Genomic DNA, 12,419 nt, shown 5'->3' with positions numbered 1-12,419 from the left:
TTCTTGATAAAAGCAGAGAAAATTGCTGTAGCTAAAGTTTAATTAGAAACGCAGAGGGTGGTGCTTTTCATGGCAGGGGTGCAGATGAATAGATAAATAGAGTTTATTTTAAAACAATTTCTGCTTTTTCTGCTGTATCATTTTTGGGGGGGACAAATCCACCTATTTCATCCCCCCTGGTTCCTACGCCAATGCTACCATACTTCAAATATTGTGTTGTATGACACATAATTGATGGCAACTTGTTTTTTTATATTATCACAGTCTAATAATAATAAAAAAAAAGTATTACCAAAATATGAACTTTACTGGACAGATATAGAACCTTTTTAACTTTCAATGGAAGTCAATGTAAAAAGAGTTTTTTTTTTTTCAGGTTAATTTTGGAGAGTTTGTATTGGTCCATTGATTAAGAAATGTTGCATGTTCAAAGTAAAGTATTAAACAAAGAATTAAAAAAAAAAATCTGCTCCTTCTGACAGTTATTAAGTTTATATTATATAAAAAAGATACATTTTGCATGAAAAACTGATTCACCATACTTGAAAAAAAGTAGGTTGTGTTAAATTGGCATCATTTAAAAAATAACGTTGGCCTGATGCTTTATGTTTTAGAGCGTACGTCTTTATGTACCGAAAACAGTCGTAACTCAGATTTTACGTGACCACTTTGCGACCTCTTTTTATCTCTTACAATAAAACAGGCTGTTTTTGTTACGGGAACTGTCAGACAGATGTATGAAAATGACCTCTGTTCTGATTGGCTGCCAAATAAATAAATAAATAAATAAATAACCCTTCTACCTAGCTACTCATACGCTGCTCCTACAACTCTTGCGCGCACACACACCCACACCCACACACACTCTCACATCTCTAAGCAGCTGCGTCATTATAAAACTCTTTTGAACTTCACACTGGAAGTCAAATGCCACATGTGTCAGTGCAAGACAGATGTACTGCAGCTGCCTGTAAGCTCCTTCTTTTTTTCTTCATCTACCCACCCACCCATCTCTCTTTTCGGCCCACCCCAGACATCAACACCCCAAAGCTTACCTCTGACACCACCACCACCACCACCACCACCACCACCACCTTCATCTGCAGATGCAATCCAGCATCCCTCACTCAGGCGTTTCTCTAAGAGCTCTATTGTGACCTCTTGTTCTTAACGTTCTTTATTGACAGCAATGGACCTTCTGGTTTGTGCAAGACCATCAGTAAGTCTCTGGATCTGTTGGTCCTGCATAAGTGTCTAGTTTTTAATCTACTGTTCAAACCAAAATTTGATTAAACAAGTCTAGTTTCTCACAGGTTTATGTAACATATTATATGAAGTATAAAAAAAAATAACAAGGTAAAATAGTATTGCTTTTCATAAAGAATACTAGAGAATTTAAGGTACCCATACTATTAAATGCAATTTGGCATTAAAGCAGAGGTGGAAAGTAATTAATTACATTTACTCACATTACTGTAATTGAGTAGATTTTATGAGTAATTTGTAATTTTTAAAGTAGTTTTTAAAATAGGTAAATTTACTTTTACTCAAGTTCATTTTGACACAAGTAATTTACTTCACTACTTTGAAAACTCTCCATTACTGAGTAATAAAATGAAATGCTGGGAAAAAAAATTCTGAATAAAAAAAATTGAGTTTTGTTCTCCATGGCAGCACAGCTGAACTTTTCCATGTAGTGTTTATTACGGTTAGCGGGAGAGATGCTATGTGAATTAGCTGTGCTCGGGGGAACAGGTGTTCTGTCAAGTTATGCTACCCATAGATATCTGCTTCTTTACAGCACTGTGCATGCGCCGAAACAGTATTTTTTGTATGATTTCATGTTTTTAATGATAAATCCTTAAGTTTTAATTAGGAACATTAAACATCTGCTTAAATGTAAAAAAAAAAACGTGTAAATAGCAGTTAAAGCAGAGCAATGGCAAGTAAAAAAAATATAATGATCTTTAAAACGATAAAAATTCAGTTTATAGTCACCTATATGACCAAACCTTTTAACTATTTTAACAGTAAAGAAAAAAAATGGACAATAGAAACCTATACCACTTGTTCTTGAAAATTTTTTATGGGGTGGTCTGAACAAATATAGCCTAAAACGTACAAATTATTTAATTTAATAATTATTTCATTTATGATTTGTACTTTATTTTTTGTACATAAAAAAAATAAAAGTAACTAAGTAACTTTTACTCAAAGTAAATTTTAAATTGAGTACTTTTTTACTTTTACTCGAGTAGATTTTTAGATGGGTACTTTTACTTTTACTTGAGTAGAATTTTAGCTAAGTAAAGGTACTTTTACTTAATTACAATTTTAAGTACTCTTTCCACCTCTGCATTTAAGAACCTGGCATCCCCAATTTGTTTTGTTTTACATTTTTTCAATAAATCAACAGATGTTCATTATATGAGCTCAATAATTCAATCAGTGTCAAGCTGTTTTTTTTATTTTTCAAGTGGTCATGTAATCAGCATAGTCTGATTTCTTTGAACAGATTAAGGTCTAGAAATCTGTTTTGGAAATCTGATAAACAGAGCTGGATTTTATCTCAGTGCATGTATACACTTACTCTGATTCCTTTTGATTTTTCTCAGTCTGCATGTGTATGCAAACATACCTGAATATAAAAGACGGTTGTTAAAAAAAAATATCTGATAACTCAGGTGCAGGTTTGTCATAATTAAACCAACAAAAATGCTTAAAAATAGTTTGAATAAAATCATTTTACATAAAAGTGAAAGTTTTGTAAGAATTTGTAATTGCACCAAGCATGCTAACAGTACTTTTAAAGTGTTCATTTTGGGCAGTCTCTTTTTAGAGTAAATGAATCTGGTGATATTAGTAAATGATGCTTTGTTGTGCTCAGTTTAATTTGGCCAGTTCTCTTTAGTTCTAATTCTGTGTTTTTTTTTTTCCTGAAATGATGGGTGGATGAGCAGGTGAAGATAGAGTTTGCTGTTTTGATATCTCTGTGTTTGCAGTAGTGCTTGTATCAGCACCATATGGTTCTTCAGGTAATCAGCAAAAGCTGTTGAAGCCAGAAAAAAGGACTTGGAACCTACCAGAACCTTCCCTGTTTTAAAAATGGATATACAGATCTGAAAAAAAAATTATATTTATAGGTTTATGTTTGATTAAAATGAACATTGTTGTTTTATTCTATAAACTACAGACAACATTTCTCCCAAATTCCAAATAAAAATATTGTCATTTAGAGCATTTAATTACAGTTTTCATGCATTTTGGCATGGTCTCCTCCACCAGTCTTACACACTGCTTTTGGATAACATACCAGTGATGCACTCCTGGTGCAGAAATTCAAGCAGTTCAGCTTGGTTTGATGGCTTGTGATCATCCATCTTCCTCTTGATTATATTCCAGGGGTTTCAATTTGATAAAATCAAAGAAACTCATCATTTTTCAAAGGGTCTCTTATTTTTTTTTCCAGAGCTTTGCAGGAATGATAGAAGAAGGGCACACTGGCGCCATTTATTACAACAACATTAGGCCTTTCCTTACCCAAAAACACTACTACCTTCAATTTAAAATAAAAAAAAAATCTTCTTAACTGCTGCTTTATCTTTTTTAACTTTAAGTCCCAGTAAAAGTTGTTGTTTTGACGATGCAAAAATATTGTGTGTCAGGAACTACAAAACAGATTGTAAATAAAATGACGTTATCATTATAAATCTGGGCCTTGCTAAATGTCCTTCAGTCTGAATGTGTTGGAAAGGTGGTCTGATATGAATCAGTTATGCATTCTCTCTCTCTGCAGTTGGACAGTAATCTCTATGTGTTGGGCCTGATAGCTTGATTAGCTGTGATTGCAGCCATTCTGACTCAAAGGATTCAAACGTTTGGAGTGTGATGGTTGCTCAGCTGCGGTCTGGAAGCACTTCAGGGGGCACGGACCTACAGCTCCAGGTGGGGGATGGAGAAAATGGAGGGCAGCTGTGGACAGGGGTGCAGGCCTCTTCGGAGAGTTCACCCCACCAACAGTTCCATACAGTACCGTGAATAAAGCCTAATAGATCATCCTGCATGTGTGATTATACTGTATCTCAGTGTGAAATCGACTGAAACATAACCACAACCCCTTAATTATTTACACTAACACTTCCCCAACCTCACTTACATTCAAGTACACTTTACTCATGATTGGGCATTCACATATTCACAATCTCTTTTTAGAACTATATTTGTTACAGATGCATATTTATTTTATATTTCTATGTCACACCAGTCACTTTCATAATCAATGTCATTGCACATGGCACTTTGCTCTGTTATTATTTAATTATTTAATGACCATTAGCAACATCTACTGCACTGCTCTGTTTACAGATATATATCTTTACCTTGTATAGTAAGTTTTTGATAGCCTTATATTTTTTTTCTATTCGTCTGTGTTTTAATTTATGTTTGAATATGTTTCTTATTGTATTGTGTTGTTGCTGCCTGATGCCTAAATTTCCTTCGGGATAAATAAAGTATCTATCTATCTATCTATCTATCTATCTATCTATCTATCTATCTATCTATCTATCTATCTATCTATCTATCTATCTATCTATCTATCTATCTATCTATCTACATAAATGACATTTTAAGAATACACTATCAGGATAGTCACACAAACAAAGACTAAAGTCTAAAACACATTTATTATTTAATGAAACTCTTGTTTCTCATCATTTGAGCACTTTATCGGTGTTCACTAGTGTTTTGTTTCCATTTCCTCTCACAGTGTGCAATAATACCACTTGTACAACAGTGCAAATTTGATGTACCCTCAAAATAACTCATAAATAATCAGACAGCCATTCATGTCTAAAACCACTGGCAAAAAAAAGTGAGTACATCTAAGTGAAAATGGCCCAATTGTGTCCAAAGTGTACCCCTAGTTTTTTAAGGAAGGCAGTAGTCATCTTGGAGGTGTGTTTGATTTCAATATCATGTGGAAATACTGCCCTGCAGCCCGGTTTCCGAGCAAGGCACACTTCTCTTTGTACTTTTTAACCTGGTTGCAGTCACACGTTTGACACCATCTGAACCAAAAAGTTTATCTTGGTCTCATCAGGCCACAGGACATGGTTCCAGTAATCTATGTCCTTAGCAGTGATGGTATAGTTACTTTGAAAAAGTAATCCGATTACTGATTACTGATTACTCCTTTAAAAAGTAACTTAGTTACTTTATGGATTACTTGATTTTAAAAGTAACTAAGTTACTTTACAAGTTACTTTATTAGTTACTTTCAGCAGCTGCAGACACCACCTCCCGCCGCCTTAACATTAAGATTATAACCAGTTTTGCCAATACTCCCTTTATTGGAAAATGCATTTTAACAGCAACAATTTATCTCTGTTAAGTTGAACTATTTCCTAAAAAAATACGTTTTTTTTTTATAAAAATAAAAGAATTAACATAAATACATTTTTTTATAAAAAATAAAATATGGTCTTTCTTGATTTTACTAAACATACTTGTTTTTATAAAAAATATATAAAATAAAGAAAGTCTTTCTTGACCTGACATATTTAAAACTGTAAAACTGAACATTGAACTTGTTGTTCTCTGCAGGGCAGCAAGGAGTGGTTTTATAAAACAGAACCGTGTATATGGTCTAGACCAGGGATCACATGTATGCAGACTGCGGTCCGGGTCCGGACCCAGACGTTGTCCAATACGGACCCATACCGGACCCAACTACTGAGAAGGATTTAATTCTGACAGTGTTCATTTAAAACACCGGAACTTTTCTTGTCTTTACGGTATACGCGCAGTGAACTTCCAATCACGTGTGGTGTAAAATCTTTAAACGCTCTCCTCTGCCAATCAAATTTGTGGCAGACCGCTGCCCTGGCTAGTGAATTGGGACGCGGCCGCAAAAAAACCGCTTTAATAAAGAGATAGGGCGCCGAGAACTGGCGGAAAACGAAAACGGGCGGAAACTAAAGACACACCGAGCGCGAGAGAGAGAGACAGGGGAGAAAGCGAGACGCGTGTGATTGGGGAAGAGCGGAGGGGGAATGGGTAAGGGAGCGGTGTGTGTGTGTGTGTGTGTGGAGGAGATGAGGTGGAGAGAGAGAGAGAGAGTAACGCACAGTGACTTAAATAAGTAACTTTAATCTGATTACTGGATTGGAAATAGTAACGCGTTAGATTACTCGTTACTGAAAAAAAGGGTCAGATTAGAGTAACGCGTTACTAAGTAACACGTTACTGACATCACTGGTCCTTAGTCTGCTCGTTTGTCTGTTTGCAGGCTGTCTTGTGCATCATCCTTAGAAGAGGCCTACTTCTGGGATGACAGCAATGCAGAACAATGTGATACAGTGTGTGGCGTATGGTCCGAGTATTGGCAAGCTTACCCCCTCCCACTCCTTAAACCTCTGCAGCAATGCTGGCAGTACTCATATGTCTATACGTCAACACTTGTAAGGCCTGTTTTAAGTGGAATCTGTCCTGTTTAACTACTGTATGGTTTTAGCCACTGTGTTGCAAAACTTCTTATAGCCTAGGTCATCTTAATGTAGAGTAACTATTATTTTTTTTCAGATCCTCAGAGTGATGCACACTAAAATAAAATTAATAATATAAAAGATTAAGCAGCAAATTGATGGGACACAATGAGAAATATTGCATGCATTCTGCAGGGAATTACAGATGACCCAAATTAAAAAATGAAAATGTCCAGAAACAGTTAGAAATAAACAGACTCAGAGATGAGACGTTACATTAAAATGTGTATTTTCAGTCATTTAAATGTGATGAGCAGACTTTCAAACAAATTTATGACAAGAGCAAAATATTTTACTTACACAGTTTACTCAAATGACGTTTCTAAATGATGTTGACGATGTGTTTAGAAATGGCCGAAGATTGCTGCAGGACAGATGACGTAAAAAGGAAAGACCAAAAGCACATATGATACATATTTACAACTTGAATGTTCAATTTTTTTCTTCTTCTTTTTCTTCTTCTTACACGAGCCAAAGCAATGGCATCTAAAGATAAGTCCATAAACAAACAAGTACACACACACAGAAACCAACAATAAACACACACACACACACACACACACACACAGAAACACACACACACACACTCAAACATTACAACAACAAACATCATCTTTCTTAAATTAGAAAGATAATCACATCACTGTTGGGAGATTTATCTCTGTATATCTCTGGGGTCTGGGATCACTGCTATCTTGATTCCTTTATTTATTATGTATTTATTTATAATTATTTATTATTTATTTATGCACTCTAGTACTGATTTAGGGGCCTAAACATAGCCGTGCTGTCATGCAACAAACCAAACCTTGTGTCTCCAAATCTTTTAATAGAAGTCAGGGTAAGAATGTAAAATTCTACTGGTCCATTCATTATGAAATATTGATAAAATGTAAAGAAATATATGGAAATGGAGATACAATAGCTACAGTGTGTCCAAAATGATACCATATTCACTATATAGTGCACTGCTTTGGGCCATACTTTTGATGTAGTGAAACAATCTCACATATATTATGATAATATATATTACCATATATATTATTTTTGGAATTCTGTACCCTATAAGTAGTACTGGATGTTTAATCCAATTAATTGCATCAATTGAACTAATGTTTTATTTAGATTTTCAAAATTGGGTAACTAAGATTGTACATTTTTGGATATATACCTTATTTTTAGGACTATAAGTGGCACTTAAAATCATCTAATTGTCCCAGAAATCAACAGTGTGCATTATAATTGGGTGCACCTTATGTATGAATTCTATCACTCATGTATTAAGAAGCAGTAAAGCGATTTTTATAGCCATATGAGTGAGTTTTTAGCGAAGTTTCTCCAGTACTAAGGCTGGGTCCAGCAGCATTAGTATTAGCCGCTAACCGCAGCGCTAGCTCTTTCGCCGTTCAGAGGTAAGTATATTGGACTGTAGTCTGCGTGTTTGCCGTGATAAACCAAGTTAAGTGGGATGAACTGCTAGCTAACATTGCCTTAGAGTTCCTTAGTCTAGCACTATTAGGCGGCATTTACATCCCACTAGCACTGCGCTTAGCAGCTAATGCTAATGCTGCTGCACCCAGCCTTATAGTGCTGGAGAAACTTCGCTGAAAACTCACCCTTAGACAAAATATTGGACAACTAAGCTTACTGTAAATAAACAGAAGTGATTTACTCACTCAAATATGTGGTTGTCAGGAGAGAAATCTGTGTAGATTAATATCTAGCACTCGTTTGACTTTGAAAAAAATATATATATTATTTTTTTTTAAGAATCACATTTTTGTTTTATTTAGGCTCTTCCCACAGCTTCCCCATTAGAAGGAAAACATGGCGACACCCTTGCTCACTTCGATGTAGGCATCCTCATTAGTGTCGCTTAATGCACATTATAATCTAAAGTGCCTTATAGTCCAAAAAATACGGTAGAAGACATCTTTACATCTGACAGACATTTGCTTCCGACAAAAACTTTTTTTTACAAAACAGCAGCTGTGTTCTTTATGTTTAAGAAACAAACTGAAGTTGTTATGTTAGAATTAAAAATCACATTTGAGTTTTTTTTTTTTTTACAATATCACTCTACTTATAATAATGCTATTTATAGTGGGTTTTCTGGACTTGCACATATAATAGGGACTAGTGAAAGTGGCACAGTTTTGGACACAGCTAAGGTTTTAGCATGACAGTGACGATTTAAAGAGTCTGACTGTGGGGAAAAACAAAACAAAACAACAAAAAAACACATTAATCTGAGTTTAGAACTCTACTCTGTGTATAGATCCCCACTGGCAAATTCACTGACAACAATAGGAACCCCTGCTGAGTTTACTACAGTCCACACAGCACACACCAGTCTACGCAAAAGCACTGTAGCTCTATTTTATTACTTCATTTTCTTCATAGACATTCACGGTTTAACTCTATTTCTGAATGCACTGATGACTTCCTCTTACCAGCGTTACTTTTGGTTCTATAGGAGCTGAGTAGTGATTAGTGATTGTATGTGTATTCATCACAGTGTATCAACGTATCAACAGACCAACAAACAGACTGCAGAGTTTACTGTGCCTATATCTCACTAAAGAATAAAAGGATGCAATGTGATGTGTTACTCTGTAAAAATATCTTAAGTAAGGATGCACCAAAAAATGACTATTTTACTTTATTTTATTTTTTCAATTATTTTGTGCTTTATTAGTATTTGTTCTTCTGGGATGTTAAAAATGTTCAGTCTAAAAATATAGATTTTTAAACTGTAGTTTTGTAATTGTAAAACAACAAAAATACATTTAGGCAACTGAATTTATGTAATGGTGAAAAAAGTGGCACATTTACCGTATTTTCCGCACTATAAGATGCACTTAAAATCCTTTTCCCAAATTTTCCCAAAAATCGCCAGTGTGACTATAATCTGGTGTGCCTTATGTATGGATTTTACCAGTCCGGTTCTAAGGAGCAGTAAAGCACAGCTTTATACAGGAGTCTAAGGCTGAAGCTATATTAGCATTAGCCGCTAACTGCGCTAAGCGTTGGCTCTTTCGCCGTAACCCCAGCTAGCACTGCTGGATCAGTATAAGCATTAGCTGCTAAAAGCACTAATTGCTAGCTAGCTTTTTCGCCATTCAGAGGTGAGTATTTTCAGACTGTAGCCTGCTGCTAACCCTGGCTAGCACTGCTGAAGCAGCATTAGCATTAGCCGCTAACCAAGCTAAGCACTAGCTTTTTCACTCTTTAGCTCTTCAGGGGTGAGTATCGGACTGTAGCCTGCGTGTTTACCTTGTTAAAACAAGTCATGTGGGATAAACTGTAAATAAACTTAAGTGTTTTACTCATCTAAATAAGTTTTTAGTTTTTAGGAAAGAAATCTGTGTAGATTAATATGCAGCGCTTGTTTGACTTTGAGAGAAAGTTATCCACCCTCTTCCACCCACCCATCACCACCTGGCGAGACCTGCTGAATTTGAAGGAAAACATGGCGACGGCCCTGTTCCTTACTAGTGTCACTTATAATCCGGCTTCATAATCTTGTGTATAAAAATAGATTATAGACGTTCATAGTGCACTTTATAATCCAGAGCGCCTTATAGTGCGAAAAATAAGGTAATGAAATTCTATATAAAAAATTTAATAAAAAACATAATGATCTGTATTTGGTATTCAGCCTTTAACCAAATGTTTCATTTGTATTCGGCCAAAAATGTTGATTTCGGTGCATCGCTAATCCATAAAACATATATCAAAACTGATAAAATAGCACACAAATGAAAATGTATGCATGAAAAAGCCTACAAAACAGCTTAAAGCTAACCGACGATCTTTTGTTACACTGAGGAACAAAACCACCATATACTACTGTGTTTAAATCTGCAACCGTTAAACTGTTAAGAAAAAAAAAAAAATAAAAAGGTTAGATGTAGATATGAGGCACATTTCAGGCAAACTATGCTTAACGAGTGCTGATACAACACTGTTCTACTAGTAGTGCTACCAAAATGCTGTGAAACTAAAAAAAAAGAGATCATACAATAAACTGGCCATATGGATCTATTACTAAGAAGCAACTCCTGAACCCTAATATATATATATATATATATTTTTGGACAGAATTTAACAGGGATTATTAGTGTCTAATTGATGTGAATGGTCTGTAATTCTGCACTGACTGTATAATACTGACTAGAACTTGCTGTGAGTAAATGTTCTCTGTAATACACATGATAATAATAAAAAAAAAGACGTGGTGTGTTTTGAAGCAGGTAGTCAGTCACATGTACGAGTGCCGTCATCTTATGCGAAGTTTCATCGACTCACACAGTTTAACAATTTGTCAGACATCATAAAATGTGTTCTCATCAAATGTTTACAACACAATTAGAGACAGAGAAAAAAAATATCTATCAATGTGAGGAGAAAGTGCAAATATTTTGGCTCCATCTTATCATTTCAGCGTTTTCTTTAGGAACCTCTTTTTTCCTTTTTTTTTTCTCTTTTGCTCCAAAATTCTCTCTTTCTTTTTTTTTCTGTTCAAGTCCCGAGCAGATGCCTTCCCTCTGTGCCCTCTTGCTCCTGGCTCATCTTCTGGAAGCTTCTATCCTCACACCAGACGACCTACTGGGAACAGACAGGGGGAGTGAGGAGATGAGTTTATGTTGAGAGTATGTTCATCACATCAATGGCCGGCTAACACGTGCGCTAACACACTCATTGCGTGACAAGACACCGGCATTCCAGAGCTCACCATCATTCGATTTGTTCTGATTTTCGTTATTAAACTGCATTAAGCTGCTGTTGAGACTGGATCAATAAAAATGGCACAGAATTATAAATTGAGCAATCAAATACATATACAGTGCCCAATGAACTACTGAAACTACTGAACCCGTTCCAGAAAAAGCCATGCAAGCCCAAGCCAAGACACTACCTCCACCAAGTTTCACAGATGAGCTGGTATGTTTGGGATAATGAGCAAAACCCTTTTTTTTGCTGCTGTGGTTTTCCTCGATATACCTGTTTAACATCAGTTACTTAGTACACCAGTGACGACTTTCTTATTGTGCAAAAGCTCTCAAAATGCACAGTCTGCACAGACAAAACCCAAATCTGAAACTGAGCATTCAGACGTTCAATACTTTTGGAGGGCACTGTACATGTATTCTTAAAATTAATTTTAGAATTGAGTTATAGTGTGTTAGAAACATGAAAATAACAATTCTACTGAATTCCTTGGCTCACAATTATGTTAAGAATCGTGTTCATTTACCTATATTGTTTATAGTATAATATAGGTTGCTAACGTGAAAAGCTATGCCAATTTCTTTTTTTAGTGTTTTCAGGTTTGGATTTGGGATAGATTAAAAATTAAAAATTAAAGATTAAAAAATTTAAAAAAATATGTTTTTTTAGCACACAGGATTTTAGCATAATCGAAAAATATACATGCAATCTATATTTCTGTATCAGAATCGAGTCAAAGGCATAAAAAACATAATATAATAATCATCATTCTATTAAATGGTAAAACTTAAAAGGCTATGTCAATTTCTTTTTAAAAAAAAGTTTCGGGTTCAGATTGGGAAAAACATGGGACATTATCTCATCCTGGTACCTATTAGAATCTTAAAATAGACACTTCAGGGATTAAGAAAACATATTAATGCATTAAAATAAACTAATAACACTCTACAATACCAGAACATATAAAACAATGTTATTTTAACTTTTACTTTAAAACCTTAAAAAAATCCATATTGAAACATGGTTTTTCTCAACTGTAAAATTACAATCAGGAGAGCTGTGAAATGTAAGTATTAGTTAATTTCTACTACTACCAGCACTACTACATGTATTATATGTGGTCAATTTCAGACAAAAAAC

General features: G+C 35.0%; 1 protein-coding gene across 6 annotated transcripts in view; it reads right to left on the bottom strand.

The window, feature by feature from the left end:
* Positions 1 to 6,757: 6,757 nt before the first annotated feature.
* The window catches only part of smoc1 (SPARC related modular calcium binding 1), a 93,655-nt gene continuing 87,993 nt past the window's right edge, over positions 6,758 to 12,419 (bottom strand). For 5 of the 6 annotated variants that reach the window (XM_049463652.1, XM_049463651.1, XM_049463654.1 and 2 more), the window contains one exon: positions 6,758 to 11,156. In XM_049463652.1, the coding sequence (XP_049319609.1) occupies positions 11,140 to 11,156 (17 nt within the window). In that variant the 3' untranslated portion in view covers positions 6,758 to 11,139. The remainder of the gene's footprint in view (positions 11,157 to 12,419) is intronic. The other variant, XM_049463653.1, reaches the window with a different exon arrangement.

The sequence above is a fragment of the Astyanax mexicanus genome, chromosome 14, assembly GCF_023375975.1.
Source record: "Astyanax mexicanus isolate ESR-SI-001 chromosome 14, AstMex3_surface, whole genome shotgun sequence".
NCBI lineage: Eukaryota > Metazoa > Chordata > Actinopteri > Characiformes > Acestrorhamphidae > Astyanax > Astyanax mexicanus.
Note: the sequence above shows the minus strand (reverse complement) of the source record. Positions and strands in the feature narration are given on the sequence as shown.